The 27,775-nt window shown below is 48.3% G+C and overlaps 10 protein-coding genes across 10 annotated transcripts; 6 read left to right on the plus strand and 4 right to left on the minus strand.

Annotated features, from left to right (window-relative positions):
• Positions 1-448: 448 nt before the first annotated feature.
• HETIRDRAFT_317558 (uncharacterized protein) lies at positions 449-947 on the minus strand (the record flags this gene model as incomplete). Its single annotated transcript, XM_009547821.1, has 4 exons — positions 449-527; positions 590-630; positions 704-748; positions 852-947. Coding segments are annotated over 4 exons (261 nt in total), but the record flags the coding sequence as incomplete, so codon positions are not given.
• A 216-nt stretch (positions 948-1,163) lies between these two features.
• On the plus strand, positions 1,164-2,749 carry HETIRDRAFT_458870 (uncharacterized protein; the record flags this gene model as incomplete). Its single annotated transcript, XM_009547822.1, has 4 exons — positions 1,164-1,170; positions 1,229-1,554; positions 1,610-1,894; positions 2,015-2,749. The coding sequence occupies 4 exons, from the start codon at positions 1,164-1,166 to the stop codon at positions 2,303-2,305; spliced, it is 909 nt and encodes a 302-aa protein (XP_009546117.1). The 3' UTR covers positions 2,306-2,749.
• On the minus strand, positions 2,233-2,749 carry HETIRDRAFT_439910 (uncharacterized protein). The gene has a single exon (XM_009547823.1). The coding sequence runs from the start codon at positions 2,563-2,565 to the stop codon at positions 2,380-2,382; it is 186 nt and encodes a 61-aa protein (XP_009546118.1). The 5' UTR covers positions 2,566-2,749; the 3' UTR covers positions 2,233-2,379.
• Positions 2,750-3,548: 799 nt separating this feature from the next.
• Positions 3,549-6,500, minus strand: HETIRDRAFT_426881 (uncharacterized protein; the record flags this gene model as incomplete). Its single annotated transcript, XM_009547824.1, has 11 exons — positions 3,549-4,367; positions 4,453-4,543; positions 4,606-4,658; positions 4,788-4,831; positions 4,879-4,971; positions 5,080-5,191; positions 5,235-5,376; positions 5,461-5,632; positions 5,890-6,127; positions 6,415-6,444; positions 6,477-6,500. The coding sequence occupies 11 exons, from the start codon at positions 6,498-6,500 to the stop codon at positions 3,549-3,551; spliced, it is 1,818 nt and encodes a 605-aa protein (XP_009546119.1).
• Positions 6,501-9,918: 3,418 nt separating this feature from the next.
• Positions 9,919-11,142, plus strand: HETIRDRAFT_317507 (uncharacterized protein; the record flags this gene model as incomplete). Its single annotated transcript, XM_009547825.1, has 1 exon — positions 9,919-11,142. The coding sequence occupies one exon, from the start codon at positions 9,919-9,921 to the stop codon at positions 11,140-11,142; it is 1,224 nt and encodes a 407-aa protein (XP_009546120.1).
• A 77-nt stretch (positions 11,143-11,219) lies between these two features.
• Positions 11,220-12,407, plus strand: HETIRDRAFT_317583 (uncharacterized protein; the record flags this gene model as incomplete). The annotated part of the gene is made up of 1 exon (XM_009547826.1): positions 11,220-12,407. One exon carries the CDS (start codon positions 11,220-11,222, stop codon positions 12,405-12,407), a length of 1,188 nt encoding a protein of 395 aa, XP_009546121.1.
• A 1,234-nt stretch (positions 12,408-13,641) lies between these two features.
• On the minus strand, positions 13,642-13,857 carry HETIRDRAFT_317608 (uncharacterized protein; the record flags this gene model as incomplete). Its single annotated transcript, XM_009547827.1, has 1 exon — positions 13,642-13,857. A coding segment is annotated over one exon (216 nt), but the record flags the coding sequence as incomplete, so codon positions are not given.
• A 1,268-nt stretch (positions 13,858-15,125) lies between these two features.
• Positions 15,126-16,488, plus strand: HETIRDRAFT_451260 (uncharacterized protein; the record flags this gene model as incomplete). Its single annotated transcript, XM_009547828.1, has 3 exons — positions 15,126-15,644; positions 15,698-16,288; positions 16,348-16,488. The coding sequence occupies 3 exons, from the start codon at positions 15,126-15,128 to the stop codon at positions 16,486-16,488; spliced, it is 1,251 nt and encodes a 416-aa protein (XP_009546123.1).
• Positions 16,489-17,689: 1,201 nt separating this feature from the next.
• Positions 17,690-18,872, plus strand: HETIRDRAFT_426883 (uncharacterized protein; the record flags this gene model as incomplete). Its single annotated transcript, XM_009547829.1, has 6 exons — positions 17,690-17,779; positions 17,918-17,957; positions 18,005-18,191; positions 18,376-18,472; positions 18,531-18,560; positions 18,636-18,872. The coding sequence occupies 6 exons, from the start codon at positions 17,690-17,692 to the stop codon at positions 18,870-18,872; spliced, it is 681 nt and encodes a 226-aa protein (XP_009546124.1).
• A 4,092-nt stretch (positions 18,873-22,964) lies between these two features.
• HETIRDRAFT_118000 (uncharacterized protein) lies at positions 22,965-23,953 on the plus strand (the record flags this gene model as incomplete). The annotated part of the gene is made up of 5 exons (XM_009547830.1): positions 22,965-22,971; positions 23,157-23,453; positions 23,547-23,577; positions 23,689-23,879; positions 23,925-23,953. The coding sequence occupies 5 exons, from the start codon at positions 22,965-22,967 to the stop codon at positions 23,951-23,953; spliced, it is 555 nt and encodes a 184-aa protein (XP_009546125.1).
• Between the last annotated feature and the right edge of the window lie 3,822 nt (positions 23,954-27,775).

Here is a 27,775-nt window from a genome sequence, read left to right on the forward strand (position 1 = left end):
GCTGTTGTTGTTGTTGCTGCTGCTGATGGTGCTGCTGATGGTGTTGGTGCTGCTGTTGGTGCTGCATCGCGCCGTGGGCAAAGTCCGCTGCGCCGGGCTCGGACTTGACGGAGGCCGGGATGGGGTGGGCGTCGAGGCCCATGTCGATGCCCATGGCGATGGGGCCGAGGCCGTTCATGCCGACGGGGATGTTCATGGGGCCGAGGGCGTTGATGGGGAGGCCGCCGATGTGTGCGGGGGACATGGGGCCTGCGGTGCGGGAGAGCTGGGGCGCGTCGATGGAGCGGCGGCGCTTCGTTGCGCGGGAGTGCCAGCGGTCGGAGGGGTCACCGTCGCAGAGGGCGAGGCCCGCGCCGGTTGTGGCGGCGATGGAGGAGCCCTGGGCTTGGGGGTTGGGGCTGGCGTTGAGGGCTGTGGCGGAGGAGGCCCAGCGGGGGTGGGGCTTGCCGCGGAGTTCGCGGACGAGGGACTCGAGCTCTGCGATGCGGTTGCGGAGGCGGGTGGGTTCGTCGATGGTGGGGTCGTCTCTGGCGGGTGGGGGACTGGGGGTGAGCGACGCGTCAGATCACGGGGTGGGGGGAGCACGGACCTGAGAGCGGGGTCGTCGACCTCGTACACGCAGAGGCCGGTCTGTGGGGGCGGGGCAGGGAGGGCACGGGGTCAGCAGGGCGGGGGAGCAGGGCAAGGGGAGGGGGGCACGGACGAGGCCGAGCTGGATGCAGCGCTGGCAGGGGCGCTTGCGGTCGCACTGCAGGACGGGCACGTGAGCGGGGGCGGGGATCGGGCAGGGCGGAGAGGAGAGGAGATGGGGGCGAGAGCGAGGGCGGGGGGACACGGGGACGGGGACAGACCTTGCGCTTGGAGGTGTGGCAGTTGAGACAGCTTTGGGTTGTGCGGTTGCGTCTGCGCTTGCGGTGGTCCATGTCGATGGAAAAGTCAAAGTCCATGAGCTCGCCCTTGAGCTGGACGGGGGCGTGGTCGAAGGAGTTGGGGTCGTCCATGTGTGTGTGGAGGGGGAGGGGGAGGATGCGGGTCGGGAGGGAGGGGGCGGCGTATTTGAGCGGCAGACATTGTTCGTGTCGGACTGGCATCCGCAGAGAGAGAGAGACGCTCCTTGGAACTCGACCGGGACGGGGCCTCGCTTCTCTCCTCTCCCGTGCCTGATGGACCGTCCAGCCCCCGCCCTCCCACAGCTCGGCTCCCCAGCCCTCCTCCCCACGGCTGCCAGACCACTGCCACTCCCCCGCGACAGACGAACCGACCCGCTCGGACGAACCACCCCGGTTCGTCCCTGCCCCCCGAGGCCTCACCGTAATATCCAATTCCCCCTTCCCCGGCGACATCCCACCACACACTCTCCCATCAGATCTGCCTCCGGCGATATCGACTTGGATCCCTCTCGCGTCCTCCCTCGCTCACAGATCGTCCCTCTCCTCCGAGATTAGCCCCGATCACTGCCCCGTCCTCCTGCTCCTGCTCCTGCTCCTGCTCCTGCTCCTGCTCCTGCTCCCTACTCCTGCTCCCCCAGCCTCCCCGTATTGTGCGCTGCACGTTGTGCGTGTTGCCATCACCTCCGCGCGTTGCGCCTCGTGACCCCGAACCTCGCGAGGCCCTCGACGTCGGGTACCCCGGCCGTGCCTGGCTTCCTTTTCATTGTCTTTTTCTCATGTCCCCGAGCCCATCCTTTCGTCCATTCGTCCTCGTCCTCGCGCCCCTCCATGCTCCTGTCACAACGACGATGCTGCACCGCCCTTCCCCGCCACCCGTCCGTCCACCACCCGCCCCCCGTCACCGCCTTCGCCTTCGCGCTCGCGCTTCCGCCTCCCTGCATCCCATCATACGTCCCCTCCAGATCGATCCGCCAGAGCCTCCCCTGTCGCCCGACACACATGCCGTACACCTCGCACCCCCTCCCTCTTGCACTCTCTCCTTCTGGCAACTTCTGCGCTCCACGCCCTTCGATCCCCACCGCTGCCGCCCTCGGCACGCCATATCCCGTACCACACCGTCCTAGCCGCTGCCGCTAAGTACCGGCCCCGCCCCGTCCCACCTTCCCATCACGAAGCCCCCAAGCCATCACGACCCTCATCCCCGCAGCAAACCCCAAGCCGAACGATCGCAGCCCGCCCTCGCTTCCCCGCCCCCCGTGAGCGTGCCCTTCTGCCCTTCTGCGATCCCTCGCCAGCCTTCGCCCCCGCGCGATCCAGACGCGCAGCGCACTCCGTCGCCCGCGGCCCTTCGAAAGCGCGGCGCTGCCAGGTCGCGTCGCGCGAGCGATGGCGCGATCGGGGGCATGGGCCTTTGAACTAGGAGGCCATCGGACGGTGACAGGATCAATGGCCGACGCACGCCGGACAGCGAACGCCCGCGCGACGGCCATCAATCACGACGACACCGAAGCGCATCCGTGACGCGACAGTCATCGTCTCCTCCTCCTCTTGCTAGAATAACGGTACGCCAGAACGCCAGAACGCGAGCGGAAAAAGAAGGAGAACGCGTGCGTCGGACGCTCGCAGCCCGCGCAGGACAGGTCAGACGGAGATATGTATGTATGTATGCATGCATGCATGGAGAAACGCACGGCAACTCGGAATTTCGGGCGCGTCGAGCTCGGGCGCGCCACGCACCGCCAGATCGATCTGGGTCCCCTCACGTACACGCACGCACACACGCCCCATCGCCAAACAGCGTCGCCGCCCGCCGCCAACTTTATGCTTACTTGCTTTGCGCTTAGCGCCAGATCGATCTGCGCATGCCGTCCCCACCCACCAGCCCCCACCGCCACCAACAGCAGCGGCAGGGTCGGCAGGGTCGGCGAGATCCGCGCGCTGAGCACGCGCAGGATGATGGTGGTCCATCAGGCATAGCGCGTCGCGGCGCGGGGCATCATTATCTGGATCGCGCGTCGTCGCCAACTTTGTGCTTAGTTTTGTTTTTGCTTGGCGCCAGATCGATCTGTGCGCGTCGTACACGCCTGCCTGCCTGCCTGCCTGTCCGCCCGCCACCGTAGCTCGAGCGGCGCCTGCCGAGCGCGATGCATCCGTACGCGGGAACCCCCAAAAAAATTGAAAAATTGAAACATATCAGGCGTAGTGCGGTTGTGGTAGCAAGAAGCGCCGCGCCCGTTCGTTTGACCCAGCAGCTTGCCTGATTGCTCGCTAGCTCGCCGTGCCCGACGGCGCTTCTGCGGTGGAGTCCCCCCAGGCTTCCGCTTCTCTCCCTCCCTCCGGCTGCCTGTCGTCGTCCTGTCGTCGCGCTGTCGTCCGCCTGCCGCGTCTTGTCGCCGCACCGTCATCTCGCGCGTCCTTCCTTCTTGCCGCCGCCTCTACACCTACTCCAATCCCTATCTATGCCTACGTCTATGCCTATCTACGCTCATGCCTATTCTTATTCCTGTGTCGTTGCCTCTGCCTAATCCGATTTCAATTCCGAGTCCGATTCCGAGCCTGCGTCCGAGTCCGATCTTTGGGCTGGCCGGTGGCAGATATGAGACAGCCGTCCTCGTACGGAGGGCGCGTCCGGGCCTTCTTCCTCTCCTTCAGCCTTCTTCAGCCTTCTTCAGCCCTTCTGAGTGCGTGAATGCGAAGTGTCGCGTTGCCAGATGCCGTACTGGCACTACCTCCAGCAGCACTTCGCCAGCGGCATCCCGATCGGGAGACCTCTGCGAGCCCGCTGTTTTCGAAGCGCGGCGAGGTTTGCGCCCACGTTTGTGCGTTGCATGTCTGTTGTCTGTGTCTGTGTCTGTGTCTTGCGTCTTGCGTCTTGCCTCTCGTTTCTACGTCCATGTATGTGTCTGTGTCTGCGTCCACGTCTTTGCGCGAGCTCATGCCATGCCAAAAGGACATAGATGCAGACGCGGACAATGATACGCCTCTCACGCCCGACTGGATATGGGCGTGCCGATGCCGACGCGGTGCCGAAGACGCCCACGCCCACGACCACGACCACGACCGCGATCGCGACGAAGACGATGACGATGACGAAGACAAAGGCGGACGAGGAGGAGGCGCCGAACCGCGACCGCGACCGCACTGGGTTCGGACCGCGACGCGCTCTGGCAGCGGGTGAACCGCGACCGCCGCTTTTGCATGCGCTCGTTCGTGCGTGCCGCCGCGACCCTGCGACGGCCGTGGCTTCCATGCACCCGCCTCCATCCACGCTCCCACGCCCGCGCGTCTCTGTGCGATGACTCCACGAGACGACGCACGCACGAGCCTGCGCCGTGTCCTGTCTCGTCCTATGCGCTCCCTCCAATCCCGTCCTGCATTTTGCCGCCCCCTCCCCTCGCGCGCAGCCCACCCGTGGGCGCACGCCTGCGCCCACGAAAGCCTCCGCCTACGTCGGGCGCCGAGCGCGCGGTCCCGCTGCTGGGCCCCCGATCGCGCGGAGGTAAAGACATATATGGTATATGGTGTGCACGTGCCGCGCCGGCGTCGCGGGTCGGTGTCTCACTGGCTCGCGCGACGACGCTCGCTGGCTGGCCCTGGGGGTTTCCTTCCTCGGCGCCTTCTTGCTAGCTCGCTGCACCGCTGCAAGGTGCGGGCTATCGCAGGACGGGGATCACGAACTGGGTATGTGTGCGCGTATGTGTGTGGTTAGGCTGACGATACCGTGTCGTATGCAGTTGGGCTCGCTGTGCGCTGGATCGAACGTTTGCGCTATATGAAGGCGTGCTACATAGGGGCGAATTGGGTCGTCCGCGAGGCCCCGTCGATATGGGATAGCTTACGGCCGACAGCGCCCCGTTCGAGGATGATTGTCTGATGGGCCGACCTGTGAGTACGCACAATGCGTGGTGTGGAGTCTCCGGGTGTCTCGTCCCCCACCGGCTCTGGTTACGATCAGCAGCACGCCACTATGTGCGATGGGAGCACACACCCATGCGCGGTGCGATCGCCAGCTCGCTTTCGGTGTCCCGGACTTCTGCCCCGCGCGCCCGCCCGGCCGCCCGTCTGTCCGTTCGGGCTCCTTCTGTCAATTAATCAATCTCCCGGCGTTCATCTCGCCCGCGTGTCCCCGTTTCCGTGGTGCTGTAAGCCTCGTACCGTGTCGCGTCGCGTCTCCCCACGCAGTGCTTACTGACCTCCCGCTTCTCGTCAATCCGAAGCCCAAGACCGGCGTCCGCGCGCGCGGTGGCGAGACGCCACACTCGCCGGGGGGCGTGCGTGGGAGTCCTGGCGGGGCGTGGACGCTAGGCGAGGTGCGTATGTGCGGGTGTGTGCGTGCGCACGCACACTGACTTCTGAGAAGCCTGCGCGGAGACCCCCTATCAACCAGCCACACTTTGTTTCATTGTTCTCCACTGCTCCGGTGGCGTTTCCGTGCTTCCGTCGCTCCGTATCCCCTTGCGCCTGCGATGCACCGCGACGCCGCGTGCTGTCACCCACCCGCGGACGGACGGACGAACGGACTCGAGCCCCCGAGCGCGACGCCGACCCGTCGATCGACCGACTTACTCACCCACCCGCGCAGTTCCGAACCTTCTGGTTCGCGTGACTAATGCTCACTAGCCGCGGACGCGTATTTTGCCTCGCCGATGGCGGGGGCCCCGTGCGTGGCAAGTAAGTACCTGACTCAGATGGGCGGCTGGGTCGGGCACGCGGCGGCCTGTATCGTGCATGGCGTGACAGGGCTGTGCATGTGAAGGGGCGAGGGCTTAATTAAAAGCGTGTGTGTGCGCGTGTGTGCGACTGTGTACGCGCTGATGCAGACGTAAGTCGCGCGCGTCGATTCGTGTGGGCCTGCTTATGATAAGTAAGTCTGGAGGGCGCAGTCCGAGGGAATAGCTCTGTTACGTGCACGTGAAGGCTGGTGCGGACGGCACTGCATTGTGAAGGGGACAGGCAGGTGCGTGCGTACGTGCGAGCGTAGACTGCAGTACGTACGTACGTACGATACGCGGCTCGCGCGATTCTTCTTCGATACCATTGGGTCGAAGCTTTTCGGACAGGCGAGCGTCATCGACCCCAAGACATTCGGTGGCTGTGCCCGTATCTGCCTGTCTGCACCCATATCTGCACGCTGCAAGGAGCTGCAAGGCCGCGCTCGAGCGATATTGGGACGCTGATGACGATCGAATGTGCACCCGCGCCCGCGCCAGATGATAAGCTCCTTGAAGCTGCCTGGCCTGCGAACTTCATTTCAAAAACAAATCGGGCGTGCGGGGGAATTTGCATTTCCGTAAACTTTGATGAAGGGCGCCACCGAGTCACGTTGGGCGTTATTGTTGTTTGGTCACGCGTGCTTTGTTACTCCCGCTCGTCCCTCCACGTTATGGCAACATGGGATTGAGGAGGGATCTACAGCTGGATAGCCCCTGATCCTTTTTCTGTAAAAAATTGTTCTTTCTATCTGGACCAAGACAATTTGTAGAGAACCCATTAAGAGCTAGATGAGCTGCTAGACATAACTTACTATGTATAGTATATATTGCAGTTGCACTGCCTAGTCATGGAGTGTGTATCTGACCAGCTGACCTCTGCTCTATTTCGGGTATGCATTTTGTGAATACTGCTAGAATATTGCCAATCATCCTGCTATTTGTGTTGTCTTGCTTGTTTCCAGGTTGTTGATGATTGAGTCTATTATATATACATGGGGCAAATTATAAGTTAAAATGTCAAAGACTGACTGATTGGCTAATACAGTGCATGTAGATGTTCCTACTGCTATTATCAGCTATGCAGCCATATAGAGATATATTGATCACTTTTTTGAATCTTTTTTATTGACTTGCTTCTCTTTTTTTCTGCAAGCACATAGAGCTGGTCACAATGTTACTAAGCTTGGCTATCTTTTTATTTTTTTTGTTTTCAAGCACATAGGTGCTATTCAATGCAAATGGCCTATAGGTGAATAAAGCACAGAGTGTCAATATCTAGAAGCTTAGGTTGCATTGTGAGAATAGGGGTGCATTGATATGCCAGAGGTATCTCTAAGTGCTGAGTATAATACTAAAACAACATCAGGGAAAAGCTCCATATTAAATTAGCCATAGTTAAGCATAAATATAGCTATATTTTTACTAATTACTATTAAGGATTTTTAGCTTACTCCCTCTTTAATCTTGAAATTATAAGATCTGATTAGAGATAATTAAAGCTAATTTATTATATGGATTTTTGGAAAAATATCAACCAACCTAGTTTTATGGTTTCTCTACTACTACCCTAGAGTATTTATAAAGATTACTAATCAAAATAAAGTCACACCTTATTATAAACTTGCCTATTACTAGAATTGAACCAACAATCTTATGCCTATATACCCCAGACTAGTGTTCTAAAGTACTAAGCCACAAGGTCTAAATTATTTACCTGGTAACCTAAATATATTGATATAAATAAGGCAATCTCAACATTTTTGATTTTCTTACACATTTATCTGTTATCTATTCTATATATAAAGAGGTCAATAAATGCCCTAAAAATCAGGGCTGATATTTGAATTTGGGCACTAGACAATAATATAGTAAACTAATAAAAAATAAAGAATACAGTAAAAATAAGATTGTAGCACTTACACAATTTGGATTTGAAATGTGTAAAACTGTAATTAGATTATAGATTCCAATAGAACTATAGTAGTATAGACAATGTCACCTTTACTTATAGATTTGATTATAGAGTTGATTATGGATAACATATTCTAATTAGCTCAGATTAGTATTTTGAATAATTAGGTCTAATTAAAAGAGGAGGTTTTTCCAGATAGACCTTCAGTATAGAGGGTGCTAGAGCTAGTATCTAATACACAAGGAATTGTTAGTAATGACTTTCGAAAGTGAGTATTATGAACTGCTTATTTAGTAACCCCAAGAGTAGGAGGTTTTTTTCTATGTCATATGATGAGGAAAAGTTAAATAATGACCTTGACTATATGAGTGTATAGAAGCAGATAATATTCAGAGTATATAATAGAAGAGACTACAGTAAACAAGAGCAATGGTCCATAAAAGCTATGGTAGAAAGACCACAGTAAATAAAGAGAATAGACTAAATATTCTTAGCCAATTCTATGGGCCTTTATACTACTTTGGGAATATGTTGACATACTAGAGGCATTTCTAAGTGCTAAGCACAATACTAAAACAACCTTTGGAGCAAGGGTGCTAGAGCTAGTATCTAATATACAAGGAATTGTTAGTGATGACTCTAGAAATTAAAGGTGTACTGAGAAGCAATAAAAAGTGTGAGATTATAGTGCCTGAATAGTTTTAGGACTGCATTGAACACTAACTAAATGTTTAGTTAGCTGTGTTGGAGATTTGGTCAGTAATGAGAAGATAGTGCTGTAACCAACAACTATATGCTTTAAAAGCCATATAAGACTCTAACAATATGCAAGGGGGGATAAGAGGTATGAGTAAAGAGATGAGTATGAATATGAATAAGGCTGAACAATGAGGACGATAAGTTGTTAGAAGTCAACAAAAATGATTTCAATAGTTGAGATGAGTATGAATGAGCTCTAAACTGTGGAGTGTGAAAGCTGGTTTATTCCAGAGTTATATGTAGTTTTTTATAGTAAATAGAGCTTCTGAGTAAATATTGAACAGAAAATAAGAGTAAGTACCAAATGGGCACCAAGACCTAGTAAACAGTAAAGATAAAAAGTTAGGGGAAATGTCCATTATGGGTTCTGAAGGTAATAAGGTAAAAGTCTATTAGCAATGACAAAATCCTAAATATTTAGAATATATTATCTAAGCATAGATAGCAGGAACAGATGCTAAAGAGCCAATGAGAAGAAAGAAATAGTAAATGTATGACTTGGATAGTGTTATGATCACGTTCTATCAGGCCTACACGGCGGTCTATTCCGATACGATCATCACAAATATCACGCGGCCTCACAGGTTGAGGCGTACACCAAGGTACAGATATTAACCTTGGTCATCCACTCCCAATGGATCATCAATCATTGGTCGAGTATCACGGGCCTTGTATTAGCGGGCATGGAACGCCGCCTTATAAATTACTCACACGCAGGGCATGAACCTCCTAGTCTCTCCTGGCCGGAAGGAGACCAACGGAGAAGCACAAGAGTAGTCGTTATTGAGAGAGACGACTTAGAGAATACCTACAGATACATATTCGGTATTCTCACGCCCTACTTCCCAAAGTAGTATAAAAGGCCCATAGAATAGGCTGACGATCTTCAGTCTATTCTCTTCGTTCTCCTGTATCCTCACATACAGGAACCTTCGTTCTCCTGTATCCTCACATACAGGAACCTTCGTTCCCCTGTATCTTCACATACAGGAACCCTCATCCACTGTAGTCTTCCTACTACAGTCTTCATTGCTATATCGCAATACACTTCTGGCTCCTGTGCTACACGTACAGTCGAGACCAACGTTCCACACATCCTCCACGAGTGACCTAGGGAAGAACCTCCTACTCTTGGGGTTACCGACGAGCAGTCGTAACACTAGAATAGACTCTTCTGCCCCTACCTTGCTCGCACTAGCTTGCTGCCACACCCTCTCTCATAACCTTGCTCAGTGGGGATATAGACCCCCATTGAGAAAGCGTTACTGCACACACTCTGGAGCAAGACCTAGGCCAGGAATACCCACCCGGCACTAGACGCATCAATAACCAACTCCGTCACAACAATCGCCCTATCCGGCGTGAAGGGGACTCCTGGGTCTACGAAGACAATAACGGAACTGCCCCTCCGAATTACGATAACTGCTCATACCAAAACGGGCGTTATTACTTCACCCTTGAAGACGGAACAGAAGAAGAGGATATTTGGAACGAAACAGAAGCTCAGTGGGAACTAGCCCCACAATACAGGGAACCGGCGCCGGTAATCCCCGAAGACTCGGAGCAAGAGGAAACAACCTCGGAATCAGACTCCGACTCACCAGACCAAACACCGATCAACACCCGAAACGAACCACTCGCCAAAATGTCGGGACAAGCTTCGACTTCTACAAACCCCCCTTCCGCGACAGTACAACCCGGAAGAGGAAAAGTCAAACTCCCAGACAATTACACAGGCGACTGCATTGAATCCCAGAAATTCATGCTCCAATGCCTCCTTCTTTTCACAGCAGAATCCGATCGGTACAAGACCGATCAAGACAAAATATCCCTTGTGCTCTCATGCATGAGATATGGCACGGCAGGAGCTTGGGCGGAAAACTTCCTCCTAAAATCAGTAGGAGCGGACCCTCCCACCGATCTAGGCACCTGGAAAGACTTCCTAGCAAAGTTCAAGCTACAGTTTAGGGAGACGGGCAAGACCGACAAAGCGCGAAGCGCACTCATGGCCTTCTCCCAAGGACGAATGACGGTTGATGAATACTCCAACCAATTCATTCTCATCGCCGCCGATGCCGACATCTCCGATAAAGAGCAGGTCCCTTACTTCCAACGCGGGTTAGACCCGCGCGTCATGGACAAAATTTACGACAAGGAAGTCCAGCCAAAGGATACCATTCAGGACTGGATCAATACAGCCTGCGAAATAGATGGACGGCTGCGAGCCAGAACAGCTCAAAAAGCCATCCTCGCCAACTCCACCTCCTTTCGAAGTGATTATCTGAATCGTTTTCATAACCAAATCTCTCCCCGCTACAATTCCACAAACGCCCCTCGTAGAATGAACAACCAAGTCGTTGACATGGACATTGACGCGACACGCAAGCGCAATGCCCTTAGCCAAAAACGGAAATATGACGGCAAGCCTCCAAGCGCCTGTTACCATTGCGGAAAAACAGGACACTGGAATACTGACTGCCCGTCACGACGCAGAGGCGTTCAACCGACTCGAGGAAACTCGAAAAGACGCATGGGTACAACAGGGAGAAGAAGCCGCGCGGTTGATTTGGAAGGAGAAGACGACGCACCCGCTATGGGAAACCAAGCGGGAATATATCGAGGAATGGAGACAGAGGATGTCCCTCGCAACGACCAGCGGGTACCACAACCTGGTCCTTCGATGGAACGTCCTCACTCTACCTCATCCGGACGACCCCAAACGAACCATGGGCAACGCGCTATGTTACCTAACGGACGACGGGGAGACGGAAGCGTCAGCCATTCTGCTCGAATCGGAGCAGTACTCGGAGAACTAGGGGAAGATGAAGCAAGAGAAGTGATCTTGGGACACGCGGAGCGTTTTTCCTAACCTCTCCCTCGCCAGCGAAGGAGAGAGGTCAAGGACGACCCGAGTTTGATGCCCGCACTTGTATTCGTATCGGAGCAATGAACGACCGTATCATCACCCCCATACGCCTGAACGTGAAAGTATCAAACAGGAGTCAAAACGCTGGAGCAAAGGCAACCATCGACTCGGCATGCGAAGGGGTTATAGTAAACGAAACTTGGGTCAAAAGACATCGTTTCCCCACCTACACACTCAACAACCCCATTCGCGTCCGGAATGTCGATGACACCATCAATAAAGCAGGTCTCATCCGATCCGCCTTGGATGTGAACCTCACCATTCGGGACATCAGTGGACGAACGCATACTGAGCGCGTCCAGATGTTTATCTCCAATCTAGGGAAAGACGACCTTATCCTAGGAACAGATTGGCTGAAATACCACGATCCCTCCATTGAGTGGAGGCGACGTGAAGTGCACTTCGATCGGTGCCCCCAGAAATGCCAGCAACCACATGGGTTCACTAGGGCAAGGGAAGAACCGCCATACAGCAGGCGGTTATCAAACGTGGAGCCACGGCACAAACCACGTATCAATGAGCGCGAAAAACAGCGCCTAGAACATCTCCGAAGACTATCGGAAGATGTAGGACTCCGCGACCATAGCGGAACGTTTGGTGTCCGACTACGAGCATACCTCAAAAGGAAATGGCTCCTAAAGGACATAAGGAAATACGCAGAAGAGAAACGAAAGGCTCAAGACAAGCCATCTCTTTCACCAAATGAGGGAGAACCTGATCTCCCAGATAAACCCTCAGGAAAACAGGCCACCCGGGACCCAGTTATTCGGAAACTGGCCCCCGAACCGTCAGGATTTGCCAGCTTCGACCAAGACCTGGAAGACGAAATTATCGTCACCAATCTAAAGGAAAGAGTTCCCAAGGCGCATCACGAATTTTTGGACATCTTTAGCGAACGAAAGTCGCAGCGACTCCCAGAACACACTTACTGGGACCATGCCATCGACTTGAAACCAACCTTCAAACCTCAAGTGCCCAAAATCTACGCCCTGAGCCCAGAAAAACACGACAAATTAGGAAAATTCATCAAGGAACATCCGATCCACCTCGCAAACAGCAGCCCCATTTTTCTTTATAGGGAAAAAGGATGGAAAACTACGCCCGGTACAGGACTATCGCCACTTAAATTCGCACACCATCCCGAATGTGTGCCCCCTTCCACTAATCCAGGAACTACTGGATGTGATAAAAGGGGCCATCATTTTTAGCAAATTGGATGTGCGATGGGGATACAACAATATACGCATCAAAGAAGGAGATGAGTGGAAGGCGAGCTTCATCACTCCGTTAGGTTCTTACGAACCCACGGTGATGTTTTTCGGCCTGACCAACTCACCAGCCACCTTCCAAGCTATGATGAACATGATCTTCAGAGAGCTCATCACAGCCCGGAAGATAACCGTATATATGGACGACATCCTCGTTTTCTCCAAAACCATGGCGGAACATGTCAAAATCCTAAATCAGGTTTTCCAAATCCTACGCGACAACGATCTATACTTGAAACCCAAAAAATGTGAGTTTTACAAGGAAAAACTCCAATATCTGGGATATACAATTTCAAAAGACCATGTCGCCATGGAGGACTCAAAGGTGGACGCGATAAAAGATTGGCCAATCCCACGCACAGTCCGCGACATTCGCTCTTTCCTGGGTCTAGGGAATTTCTACAGGCGCTTTATTGACAAGTTCTCACTCATCGCGCGCCCCCTACATGACCTCACCAAAAAGGACGAGAAATGGAACTGGACTGCAAAATGCCAAGAAGCCTTCGAACGGTTAAAGAAAGCCTTTATCAGTAAACCCGTCTTGAACTATCCAGATCCCATGCACCCATATCGATTAGTAACGGACGCATCACTAATCGCCTATGGAGCTACCCTTCTACAAGAAGGAAAAGATGGCGACTGGCACCCAGTCGCTTTCCTCTCTGGATCGTTTTCACCAGCTGAGCGAAATTACGATGTTCACGACCGGGAACTCTTGGCTATAATAAAAGCATTGGAACACTGGAATCACTACCTTGAAGGCGCACGACACCCCTTCGAGATCTGGACGGATCATAAAAACCTGGAACATTTCCAAACGGCGCGAGACCTATCACGACGACACGCCTGTTGGAGCCTTTATTTGAGCAGATTCGACTTTACACTCAGTTATAAAGCAGGATCAACAAATCACTCCGATGCTCTGTCCAGGCGTCCAGATCTAAGTGAGGGGGTAGAATCTGACAACAAATCTCAAATTTTACTCCCGGCCAAGCTTTTCAACAAATCCGACGAAACATTGGTAGAACCATCCCCGACACGGCATATAAAGTCCACGGAAATCGCCTCCTCAAACCTCATTTCCCTCATCCGACACTCGAAATCGGAACATGATGCCTTAACGAGCATAGCCCTCGCAAAGCTCTTACGAGTAGGACCACAAGGGATGAGAGGATTATTGGGACATTGGACACATGAAGACGGAATCACCAGACGCAACGGCCACATATGCGTCCCCAAAGACGACGACATCCGAAGACTCATCGTCAAAACACATCATGATGCACCCGCGGTAGGACACCCGGGTAGAGCAAAAACATTGGAAATGGTGCAACGACACTACTGGTGGCAAAACATGACTAAATTCGTCCATGAATATGTGGATGGATGCGCCATATGCCAATCTACGAAGAATTTGACACACAGGACACACCCACCTATCCACCCTCTGGAAACCACCAACGCTCCCTGGCGATTCATCTCGACGGATTTCGTCACGGACCTACCCGAAAGCAAAGGTCTCGACTCAATCAATGTGGTAGTGGATCAAGGTCTGTCAAAAGGCATAGTCATCACCCCATGCAAGAAAACGATCACGGCAGAAGAAACAACCGTGCTTTTCCAAAATAACGTTTTCAATCGACATGGACTGCCGACCAAAATAGTGTCCGATCGGGGCCCTCAATTCGCGGCCAAATTCACCCGAGAACTCTGGAAACGGCTAGGAATCACCGCCGCTCTCAGCACGGCGTATCATCCCCAAACAGATGGAGAAACGGAACGGGTAAACCAGGAGATCGAACAATTCCTGAGAACGTTCTGCAACTACCATCAGGACAACTGGGTAGACCTTTTGCCGTTCGCCGAATTCTCACACAACACACGGAAACACACGGCCACCGGAAAATCCCCTTTCGAAGTACTATACGGGTTCAATCCCCCCTATTCAGCTGACACGGCGCTGGAGACAAAGGTACCTGCGGTAGCTGAACGCATTAGGACAATCACAGAAGTTCAGGAAGAAGCCGCTGCTAGCTTACAAATAGCCAGCAATTACGCCAAAGACCGGGATCTTCACAGGAAACTTCCCCAATGGGAGGAAGGGGACCAAGTATGGTTAGAAGGAACCCATATTCGAACAACCCATCCTAAGTTCAAGCTCGCCCCTAGGCGATATGGTCCTTTCAAGATACTGGGAAAAGTAGGAACCCTGGCGTACAAACTCCAAATTCCTCCGCAGTGGAAAATCCATCCGGTATTCCACGCCGCAATACTCACAAAATATAGAGAAACCGAAGCCCATGGAGAGAACTTCGCGCGACCAATACCGGAGGTATTGAACGACGAAGAACATTACGAAGTAGAAATGATCGTGGATTCAAAACGGCAAGGACGGGGAACCAAATACTTGGTCAAATGGATGGGATATCCCGAAGCAGACAACACCTGGGAGCCCTACGCTCTCCTAAAAGGAACAGCGGAAGAAGCCATGAAAGATTTCCATGACCAATATCCCGACAAACCCCGTCCGGGAACAGCCTGAGAGGAGAAACAAAGATTATAAAAGGAGCGACAAGAGGACTCCAACAAAACATCTTCTCACCTTCTTTCCCTCTCAAACACCTTCCCCCATTCGAATGCTCCTCCACGACGACCACGATGCTTCGTCTCCATCCAGAAACTCCTCCCCCGATGTCGTCCTTATGGTCGCCAATCCAGATGTCGAACGAGTGGAAAGAGGAACAAGTCCTCACCGACCAGATGCTGGACGAATTGATAGAGGAACAAGTCCTCAACAACCAGGATCTACCGGGGTCCTCCTCACCCCTCATATCAACAACTTCTCCGACGACGACGCCGAAGACTATGCCAAGTTCAAGGAAAGGGAAAGAACCTGAAGACCCTCACCGGAGAGGGCCTCACGAGATGCACCACGGCATGAAAGTTCTGATGACCGAAACCAGTCGAGCCTTGGCCAATTACCAGTGGGAGTTCCACCTCCTAGTGAAGGCACGCCAAATAGTGGAGTTGCAGGTCCCTCGGGATTTCGAGCAAGAACAACAGCTCAACTCCCAAGCCATGGAGAAGCTGAGCCAATACCAGTTCTATCAGAAACTGCATCTCTGCCAGTACCAACTGGTGGACCGATTCCCAGCTCCATGGGAGGACCTACCCCTCGTGCAGATCCTCACGCCGGAGAACTGGAGCGACACGCGGACGCGCTCCTCTAGCGGAACACCATCTCCGCGGACAACCCGGGAATGAACATAGCGACGTACCTCGACGACTGGCTAGTGCCAGTCTTCAGATCCGAACACTCGCCCTCCAAACCGACCCGGACACAGCCTCCTGGTACGCCCACAATGACGGGCGACCGCGAGCCCTCCTCATCCACCCTGACGAGTTCTCCCAATACGTCAACCGAGAGCTCCTTCCAGCTCTCCTCTTCGGAGGGGAACTGGGGAACGTCCAACCAAGCAGAACCGACCCTTTCCGGGTTGTCACTTGGAACGTACCACGTCCCGGAGAACACACCACGCCTGTACCAAATCCAAGGAGGGTTCCGCGCACGGTCGTGGAGCACCCTCCACCGAGACAACGAGAGGTTTCTACAGCGCATAGCCATACCGCGGCTCCCCCCTCTCACCGGATACGAGGTTTTCCCCTATCCCAAGGAAATACCGACGAGGAGGAACCGCCCGTCTATCGAAGAAACGAGGGAAGGCGGAGTCGGGGAAGCCAGACAACCCTCGGACGCGGAACAACTGCTGGCCGGAGTGTTCGACACCGGCCTAGATCGCCTCCTCCTAGTGCTCGACTTCGTACGCACGAAAGAGAGGATAACCGAAGTAGCCGCAGAACTCGCCGCACTGATTCGGAGGCTCGAAGAAATAGCTCGTGGACTAGATCCGAGCTCAATGCATGGGATGCTCTAGACGATCCCGGAAATTACGACGAAGCAGACCCCTACTATCGGCCTGACGAAGGGGGCGGGGATTATCAAGGACCCTTCGATTATTAAACGAACTAATAACAGGGCACAAGGAGAAGAAAGGGGGTAAGGAAGTTGAGGAACTCCTTCCCCTCACAAATTGCATCCGAAACGATGTAAAACTATCAATCGTCCGCAACGACGTAAAACTAGGATCGTCCCTCAAGACGTTAAACTGTACGACCTCGTCCGAAAGAGACGTTAAACTACCCCACGTCCGGAATGACGCCTAAACTATCGGACCTGCATGTCTTAAAACTGTGAAAACATAAGAAGGCAGGGGAAGTACCTGACCATTTTAGTCCTAGGTTCAAATGATGGTACGAATCAAGGACAACAGCGGGCATAATTCCACGTACAGCCTACGGCGGAACCTTTCACATCCTCGCTGTCAAGGAGTTAATCTGACAGATGCATCGAGCGTCCCATTTGGATCCTCAGTTTTACAGGGTTTTTTCCGCATTAGGGAACCCTCTACATGACATATACTCTACTCGTAGGTGTCGACAAGCAGGCCCTTCGCCTTGGTACAGCGAAGTGCCCATACATAACCGGTTGCAAGTCCGAGTCAAGAAATTATGACGCATAACTCGTATCGTGAACCCTCACAGTCAAGGTCTGACTGGTGTTTTGGGACGTCCCACTTTGGATCTCCCGTTTTACAGGATCGTTTCCGCATTAGGGGATCCTACAGCTGGCGCATGAGATGATGTAGAGAGCGGGCCGCCTCTACCTCACAAGTCTTCCTAATGATGCGAGGCCACAAATTACATCCGGAACGATGTAAAACTACCAAAGGCTTGGTCCGCAATGACTATAAACTACTAGGGTCCGCAATGACGTTAAACTAGTCTTCGTCCGAAACGACGGAAAACTACCCTCGTCCGAAACAACGGAAAACTACCACCGTCCGAGATGACGTTAAACTACCAATGACCAAAGGAGCGTGGTTGCATTCTGGCGAAGCGCGGAAGGACTCGCGTCACAGAACCCTGCCTATAAAAGGTCGAAGCGCTTCCGATATTCACTCGCTTTTCGGTAAAAGAATATCGGGTCGTCTTGGTTCAAATCCAAGCAAGGGGTCTGGGGACATGGAAGAGCAAGCATCTCTTCATGGAGCACTCAGTCTAGTCCTGGAGTCGAAGTACAAGAAATTCCGCTCCAAGACCTAGTCAGGAGGCAACTAGGACACGTGCCTCGAGTCGAAGATCTAGTAGGAAGGGACTAGATCATGCGACTCTCGTCTGGCCCACATAGCGGAAGAACGACAAGAGCGGGCCACTCACCCAAAGTCTATTCCGCCACAATCGTCCGAAACGACGTAAAACTAGGTCTTCGTCCGCAACGACGATAAACTACGAAGCGTCCGGGATGACGTTAAACTAAGCATCGTTTTGCCGCAATATTTGCGGCAGAACGCGTCCGGGATGATGCTAAACTATTGTCCCTTTCCACATAGGGATTGTTCGAGGCCAATGGCATCGACGTCCGCAACGACGGTAAACTACGGGCGTCCGAAACGACGCTAAACTACTTGTCCCTTCAGGTATAGGGATTGTGCGTGGCGATCTTGACAAGATACCGCGCGTCCGAAACGACGTTAAACTAGTGCCCCTGAACCTAGGGGTTGTCATTGATGTCCAATCCCCTGGACACCAATGCGTCCGCAATGACGTTAAACTACTTGCTCCCGACCGCATGGGAGTTGTGATTCATCACTCTGGTGCTGAATCGTCCGCAATGACACGAAACTATTTGCTCCTTACCGTATAGGAGTTGTGGATTGACCGCCATGGTGTCAATCGGTCCGCAATGACATTAAACTACGTGCTCCTTACCGAATAGGAGTTGTGGTTGTTGACCAAGACCGTGGTCACCAACTGTCCGAGATGACGTTAAACTATTCGTCCCTTTTAGCACAGGGATCATCATCAACGTCGTCCTTGACGAGAACGACGCCGATAACGTCCGAGATGACGTTAAACTACCCTCATCCTCGGAGGAAAAGTCTATCGTGACTCGAGGGACACAGTCAGACGATAGCCCGCCTAATGCACGGCGTTAAACTGCAGGTCCGCCTAATGCACGGCGTTAAACTGCAGGTCCGCCTACCTCACGGCGTTAAACTGAGCGGTCTCATAACTTTGAGGCGTTACAAGTTATCCGGTTTGATATAGTATAAACCGTCCATCATGCCTCAGTGGAATCTGGAGCGGGTAAAGTCTGGTCTATGGCCCTATGCACACAACCGATGGAAATTCCGGCGTGCAGAAACATCTTTTCCCCACAGATATTCCATGTTGATGATGAAGAACATCCGAGACGATGTAAAACTACTGACGTCCGCAAAGACGTTAAACTACGAATCGTCCGAAACGACGATAAACTACGGACCATCCCGCATGACGTTTTAAACTGCCAGTCGTGGATATATCTCGCACCCCGACCAATATATCAGCTGTGGTCTTAATGTCTAATTCGTGCAAGCGAACGGACAGACTTGGGAAAGGAGTCAGACTCCTCCTTATTCCTCGCTGCACCCTTCAAGTCTAATTCTCTTCACATCCTTGCCTCGAACCCAACACTACACGTGGTATTCCCCACCATAGGCCCACGTTTGTGAAAAACAAACTCTGGACGCCGTAAACTGCCTCACCGGAGATGAGTCCACCGTATGGGGACAATACTGCTTGGGATTTGGCTGCAACCTCACCGGAGATGAGCTCACCGTATGGGAGCGATACTGCTTGGGGCGTCATGACTGGTAGCCTGGAGAAGTAGGCCTAAGCCTTCGTAAAGCGATCAACCTACTTGTCCATGGGCGCCATCCACTGTCGTCAAGAGGAACAACAAATCATGAGGATAGACGACTATCCTGGAAACACTGAGGTTTGGCCCTCGGAGAAGGAAGAAGAAGAACCTGATGACACGAATTAGAACCCACACGCTCGAATTTCTACACATCCACACACCACTCGCATTCATACGCCTTTCTTGATACTATTCCAGAAGCGGGCTGGAAGTAAGACCGCGATGAGGTTTACCCGCGGCAGAATCAATCCCACGGGTGAAGGAACAACATCCTAGAGAGCGGAGGCCTGGATAACCTCGCGACTCGACAAACAAACAGCTCAACGGAGATGGAAAACTCCTAGAGGATCAAACAACGTAAGTCGGTCTTCCTCCCAGAAAACGAAGTCATGTCCCGGAAGTCGCATCCGGAGACCGTCTTTGGATCAAGAAAGCAAATCGTATATGGAGCGGCGATGACACGCAAGGCGTGGTCCTACCAGGCGAATAGGACGTAGAAAGGGGGTATTGTTATGATCACGTTCTATCGGGCCTACACGGCGGTCTATTCCGATATGATCATCACAAATATCACGCAGCCTCACAGGTTGAGGCGTACACCAAGGTACAGATATTAACCTTGGTCATCCACTCCCAATGGATCATCAATCATTGGTCGAGTATCACGGGCCTTGTATTAGCGGGCATGGAACGCCGCCTTATAAATTACTCACACGCAGGGCATGAACCTCCTAGTCTCTCCTGGCCGGAAGGAGACCAACGGAGAAGCACAAGAGTAGTCGTTATTGAGAGAGACGACTTAGAGAATACCTACAGATACATATTCGGTATTCTCACGCCCTACTTCCCAAAGTAGTATAAAAGGCCCATAGAATAGGCTGACGATCTTCAGTCTATTCTCTTCGTTCTCCTGTATCCTCACATACAGGAACCTTCGTTCTCCTGTATCCTCACATACAGGAACCTTCGTTCCCCTGTATCTTCACATACAGGAACCCTCATCCACTGTAGTCTTCCTACTACAGTCTTCATTGCTATATCGCAATACACTTCTGGCTCCTGTGCTACACGTACAGTCGAGAACAACGTTCCACACATCCTCCACGAGTGACCTAGGGAAGAACCTCCTACTCTTGGGGTTACCGACGAGCAGTCGTAACAGATAGCTAAGCAATGATGTATAATTATGCTTGACTGAATATGTGGAAGTTAGGATGATAAGTGATAGGGACTGACTAGGTATAAATAACATTGGCTAAATGGAGTGTCTAATCCTAATTCCATAATAGGACATTGTAAGGCTTTTTTAATGACTCTTGTGTTGTCATGGTAAGTACATGATGTGTGTGTAAACTAATGTCAGGACCATGTCCTAACACATGCTTTATATGTGCATGGAGAAAAAGGTTAGGTATCACACATTAGACTCAGACATTAATAACTAGGACTGTGACTTGACACATGTTTAGGCACATGACTCAAAATATAGTCATGAGCTATGCACATAACTTGGACTTAGACTGTGGGCTTAAATTGATTACCATTTACATGCTGATACATGAACATTTATAAATACTATGACTTATTCTCTTCTTCCTTATCTATGTGGCTTACTGATGTTGATTGTGATTGGTACCTGATACTTACTGATGTGGACAGATATTTGATATGATTACTATACTCAGTTACATTACAAAGCTCATAGACTTCTGATCATGATCAAGACTTTTAGAAGTCTGATTAAGGATAATGCATCTCAACCACTTACTGTACTTATAGTTTAAACACATGGACCTGATCATGATCTGGCCCTAAATAGCTTGTACTATAAATAATCAAGATGAGCTTCTAAGAAGCTTAGCTCATTCACTTTATATATATCTTGATCTCCATACTGTATCTGGCATCTGGCTCTTTTTAGCCTACATATCATAAACTCTGTCAGATCAATTGAAATATACCTAGTCTAATAAAGCACTGAATTTATCTCAAAGCTCTCATCATTTTTCCATCTCTATAACTTATCAAGGACTCGCTGCTTACTGAGTTATATAGTGGAATCCATCCAAAGTTATCTATTGCATTGGAGAAGATTTTCTAATTAGTAACAAGCATCATCTTATCATCAACCAGTATCACCTCCATCTCTTCAAAGACTGAATTGACAGTAATTAAGACTTCCTTGTACAAGCACAAATATACACAATAGTCTTTATTCATTGGGCTATTGAAATTATCCTAGGAAACCCCTCTTAGTACACCAAGTGCATGTGATAAGCTCTTTATTCCCTGCTCTATCCTATCCTAGAATGACCAACCATACAGTCTCTTGCTAAGATAGCTCAATAAATACTAGAAGAAAGAAGTCACAGAGCAATTCAAGTGACACAAATTAACCAAGCAGTTAATGAAGGAATACTTAGACTAAGAGCCACCACCCCAGTCATCAGTTAAGGAAGTCCCATGGATACTATTACTACCTCTAGATACTTAGTAACCAGAAAATCATATGCAGGAGTAGCTACGTTTAGGCTACAAGCACAACAAGATTACTACTTTGACTTCATCAACAGATTCAGATTCCATTTTCTAGGGCTTTGTTTTGTCAACAATCCAAAGACCCCCATCTCCTCAACTAAACATTAAGGACTCAACCTCTTTTATACAAGAAGCACTATTGATGTTGATGATAGAAGACCAAGTTACTTCCCAGCTGCCGATATTGCTAATCTCCATAGGCACATCACTAGAGGCATGGATTCTAAAGGAGTCAGAAGGGAACTTGTTGAGAAAAGTGAACAAAGAAACCAATACGCCATTATCATTTTTTGGACCTACACCACCCTAAACTAGGATACACTGGATACTACTGGATACTTGCCCTACTAAACCAAAATCTCTAGAACTATATTAGTTATTAGAAGAGGAGAGTTTACCCACAAAACCTATTATTTCAGAAACTTCATCATAGGACAAACCTTTGACAAAATCCTTACATTCCTAGATCAAATAAATAACAGGATTAACAAAATTATTAGAAAAGAACCCACATTCTAAGAAGGACTCAGGGCCAGAAGAAGACACAATATCCTGTTCCACTTCATAGAATTGTTAAGCTGCTAGGCTTATCATATGTACTTGATGCACTAAAAGGGGTTCCCTGGGCTAAGCATGATGGCCTAACGAATAAAAGCTATTGTGCATCTTTGGGCTTATACTAGAAATTCTTGGTTACTGTTAATCTGATCCTCAAATAGATGGAGGAGATGTTGTTTGATGATGAGACAATGTTTGTCGGATACTAAGAGGTCTTCTCTAATGTAACAGATGACCTCTAAGGGATTCCAATAGATGACCTGATGGGCAGCGAGTCCTTGATAGGTTATGGGTAGTAGAGGATGATAATAGCTTTGAGACAAGTCTAGTGCTTCGTCAGACTAAGTATGGTTCCATGGATCTGGCAGAGTTCACAATGCATGGGCTGAAGGGGCCAGATGCCAGATGCAGTGCAAAGATTAAGATGTATATAAAGTGAACAAGCTGATCTTCTAGGAAGCTCAGCCTTCCTATTTATAGTACAAGCTATTTAGGGCCAGACGGACATATGGTCCATGCTTCTAAACACTAAGTAAGCTAAATGATCAGGTCCATAATCCACAGTTGTAGTTCAAACTCCATGGCTCTTTAATGTAACTATGTATAGTAAGTATATCAAATACCTGTCTGCAGCAATATCAAATGAAATTAATCACAGTCCTAGTCATTAATGTTTAAGTCCAAAAAATCACCTGACCTTCCCTTCTGTTCACGTGCAAAGCATATGTTAGGATGCAGTCCTAACACTACCCCCCTTTTGTGCTTGTCATTGGCCTGTGACATTAGCATAGTCATTGGTCAGGAGTTTCCAGAAATGGGTCATGTCGATGGCAGGAGCATGGCATATGGAGTGTCCTTCCCAGTTGGCATTGTCAATCATCCTCTCTTTGATATGTCAGTAGTACCCAAAGTTCTTTACCACATAGTTCATCTGTGCCTGAAGAAGATCAACTACTTCACCATAGGCTTCATAGTCGTGTATAAAGTTCTGGGCAGTGAGGTTGGGGCATTAGCAAATGTGCATGATAGGGCAGTTAGTGAGAAGGTGTCCCTATTGGTCACACTCCTAGCAGAATCTGGTCTTAGCAGTGGGTGGTGGCAATACTAGGGAAGGGGGAAAGAGTGGGGGTGCTAGGAGTGGAGGCCAGACTTGTTCCAAGGCACATGCACTATTCTGCCAGTTGTTTGGCAAGGATGGTGGTATAGATTAAGGTAATAGCATGTCTACCATGTGATGTACTACGTGCTTGTAGGCTACTTGTTCCAGGTCATATAGAGGACTAGTAGGATAAGAGATGGGCTAACTTGCATTATCAAATTCAGGGATGGGTGGGAGCCAGTTCCCAGGGAAAGGGTCTGCATAAGGGTAAGGGAGGACATTGTGGATATCAGTCATGGGAAGGACGTGAAAGGGTTCTGGCACCAAGAAGAAGAGTGGGGACAAGAGAGTAGTGCCATTGAGAAGTTGGGAGAGCAAGGAGGAAGTCATATCTTTGTAGAGGAAAGGTGGTTGGGTAAGTTGAGGTAAGGGTTGTGTTTTGATGCCTGTTCCTTTATAGTCCCCTTTCCTTTGATTTTGAGGGAGTAGTGATGGTAGTGTGGCATAGGCTTGGATTAAGGTAATAATAGTGGAATTGGCAAGGATTGTGTATTGGGCAGCGTCTGTCCTGGTGGTCATTTTGTGGGTTACTACTGTTTGCTTGGCTATTCCAAACTGCAGTTCATCTGCCTTTGCAGTTTTTGATAAGCTTGAGTATGCCAATTCAGGCTGTCTACTGGTTTGCATTTGGGCATTCTCCAAGAGCTTCCTACTTGGACCTTGTTTGATGAAGTGTCTGTGGTTGTCTTCCTTCCTTTTGCCTTCCTTCTTTCTTGGTGGAATATCCATGATACTGGATTTGGGTTGCTGCTTTATACTGGGGGTCACTTCTTGGATTGAGCAATCCATTTATTGACTCCTTCCATGATCTGAGAGACCTTCAATCCCATGGACAGAAGCTTCTTCCTGATTAGGTGGTTTTAAAGTTTCTCCTTGAGTCTTGCTTCTTCCAGTTTCTTGCCTTGTTTCTCTGCTGCTTCCATTATCTGTGGTGCTTCAAATCCTGCAGCAATAAGCTTTCTCCCAATAAGGACTTCTTGGAGCTTTTTCTTGATTTAGTCTTCTTTGATCTGATTGTCTAGGGCTTTTTTGATCTGGGGGATTCCTAGTCCGGTGGATAGGAGCTTCCTTCCAATGAGATGCATTTAAAGCTTTTTCTTGATTTGATCTTCTTCAACTGCTTGATTGTATTCCAGTTCAACTGTCAAGGCTAAGATTGATACTTCCATTCCTTTGACTACAGAGAGGTATCTTCAATAAAACTCTGTAATGGCTTCCTTGGCATTGATGACATTTGCTGCTGATTTCTAACATCTGAGAAATCACTCTCTTGTATTATGCTCTAATTAGTTCTATTTATGCATAATTAAAAATGATTAGGATTAGAGATTATTTGCTTACCTCCTCTAAACCTGTTCTAATTAGACATAATTTTTCTAAATTAGGAATTATTAGGATTGATTATAGCTTGAAATTTTGGAAAAATAATAATAAATCAAGCATCCTAGTTCTCATAGCCTGTTTATAGAGTCATGTTTATTAGAACACTAGTTATAGACTAAAGATCCTTAGCCTATTTTATGGGCCTTTTATACTACTTTGGGAAAATATGAGAATGCTAAATTATTTTATAGGATTTTCTAAGTCACTGCTCTTTCCTAATGACTACTCTTGTGCTTCTCCTATTGTCTTCCTTCAACCAAGAGGATAATGGCTTATGTTTTCCTAAGAGTGTATGCTTGTAAGCATGTCTTTGGTCATCTGTATTATCCATTGGGATACTTAACTAATGATGGTAATATCCACTAGGAGTCAATGACCAAGGATGCTACCTTATATTACAATGTATGTACTATAGTGGGCACCACCTAATAGTTGTGATAATCATTACTGGCAACAGACTTGACTATGGAAGTCCTAGTAGACCATGATCATGATAGCCAGGAGGTATGTATACAACTTAGACACAGACTATAGACCTATTTAATTACTATTAACATGCTTATGCATAAACACTTACTATACATAACTTATTCACAAGCTTTGGCTTGAACACTTACTAATATCAACTATAATTGGTTTTTACATTTAGGAAATGCCTCTCTTGTATTAAGCTCTAATTATTGATAGTTTTATGAAATTTCACTCAAATAGCATTAGCAATTTTTTGCTTACCCTCCTTCATTTTAGAGCTAATTATAGGTACTTAAAGCTAATTAAAGCTAATTAGTTGAATAGATTTTTAGAAAAATAAAATCTATCGTAGTATTATCATTTCTTGTTATTACTATAATCTATAGCCTAGAGATATCTAGAGATTACTACTTGAATATCCAAAGCTAAAGTCTTACCTTATAAAAAACTTGCCCTTGGCTAGAGTTAAACCTACAACTCTAAAGATGTTAGCACAATTTAGGCAATCTCAATATTTCTAATCTTATTACTCACTTATTTCTTATTAATTCTTGATCAATAAAAATTCAAAAAATCAAGGCTTTTATGATCTTAATTCATATACCAAATAAGGATATAATATACTAAATAAAAATAAAGGATGCACTCTATATAAGATTAAAAAATATTCTGGCACTTATATAATTTGGATTTAGAGTCTGTATTATTGGACTTGAGTTGTAGATTTTAAGTAAACTCTAGAATCATAATCAATATAGTGTTTACTGCAGATTTAATCATAAAGATAGTTGTGGATAATTATTTATAATACATTCTAATTATCTTAGATAAGCATTATCAATAATTAGGTATAATTTGGATCTAATACAAGAAGGGGGTTTTCCAGATGCTCAGTAATATTCTAATGCAGGTTGATTGAGTCTCTTCTCTATAATAAAAGGAGTTCCAATTTTACAGTCTTTATATTTGACAGCACTTATTTTGAGGTACTTAGGTATACTTTAGGACCACTATGCAAAAGAAAAGATCTTATATAGCATATCTTAAAGTAGCTCAAGGTATATACTATATCTCCTTATCAATTACACTTATCTATTGAGCAGTTGTGGTCTAAACTTGTTATTTAACTATATACTCTAAAAGATAAGTGGTTGCAATATAGTGCAAAACCAGCCTTTTTTTCTATCTCAAACACTTACTCCTTGATAGTGTACCTATTTACCAAGCCCTTAAATATAGTGGTGTATGCCATTATATCAAAACAGTTTTAGATAAAGAACATGCACAATTACCTAGAGAAGGGCATATCAATGTTGCTTTGCTATGGCAGAGTAATACTTGGCTATCTGCCAGAGTCTGGTCTACTTTATGCTTAGTCTCCTTATCCCATGGAACTGGCTCATCATTTTACCATATTCTAGTCCATATATTAACCTTAGTAGTCTATACTTCTTCTAATATATGGTATTGATATCAAAGGTAATTCATTTAATATAGTGTGGTTTTGGAGGTATTCTACCATCTAGAAAACCTCCTTCTTGTATTAGATCCAAATTATACCTAATTATTGATAATGCTTATCTAAGATAATTAGAATGTATTATAAATAATTATCCACAACTATCTTTATGATTAAATCTGCAGTAAACACTATATTGATTATGATTCTAGAGTTTACTTAAAATCTACAACTCAAGTCCAATAATACAGACTCTAAATCCAAATTATATAAGTGCCAGAATATTTTTTAATCTTATATAGAGTGCATCCTTTATTTTTATTTAGTATATTATATCCTTATTTGGTATATGAATTAAGATCATAAAAGCCTTGATTTTTTGAATTTTTATTGATCAAGAATTAATAAGAAATAAGTGAGTAATAAGATTAGAAATATTGAGATTGCCTAAATTGTGCTAACATCTTTAGAGTTGTAGGTTTAACTCTAGCCAAGGGCAAGTTTTTTATAAGGTAAGACTTTAGCTTTGGATATTCAAGTAGTAATCTCTAGATATCTCTAGGCTATAGATTATAGTAATAACAAGAAATGATAATACTACGATAGATTTTATTTTTCTAAAAATCTATTCAACTAATTAGCTTTAATTAGCTTTAAGTACCTATAATTAGCTCTAAAATGAAGGAGGGTAAGCAAAAAATTGCTAATGCTATTTGAGTGAAATTTCATAAAACTATCAATAATTAGAGCTTAATACAAGAGAGACATTTCCCAGATGACAAGCACCTTCCAGGATTGCTTTTTTGTTGTGAGGAGAATGAAATGTTTAGATTTATTAGCAACTGTGACCAGGAACAGCTACCTCCACCAAGACTGCTCACTGGTCCCACTCAGTGTGAAGCACCTCCCTGATGACCAGTCATTCGGGTGTCTTGTTT

This window comes from Heterobasidion irregulare, assembly GCF_000320585.1.
Source record: "Heterobasidion irregulare TC 32-1 unplaced genomic scaffold scaffold_05, whole genome shotgun sequence".
NCBI classification, from domain to species: Eukaryota; Fungi; Basidiomycota; class Agaricomycetes; order Russulales; family Bondarzewiaceae; genus Heterobasidion; species Heterobasidion irregulare.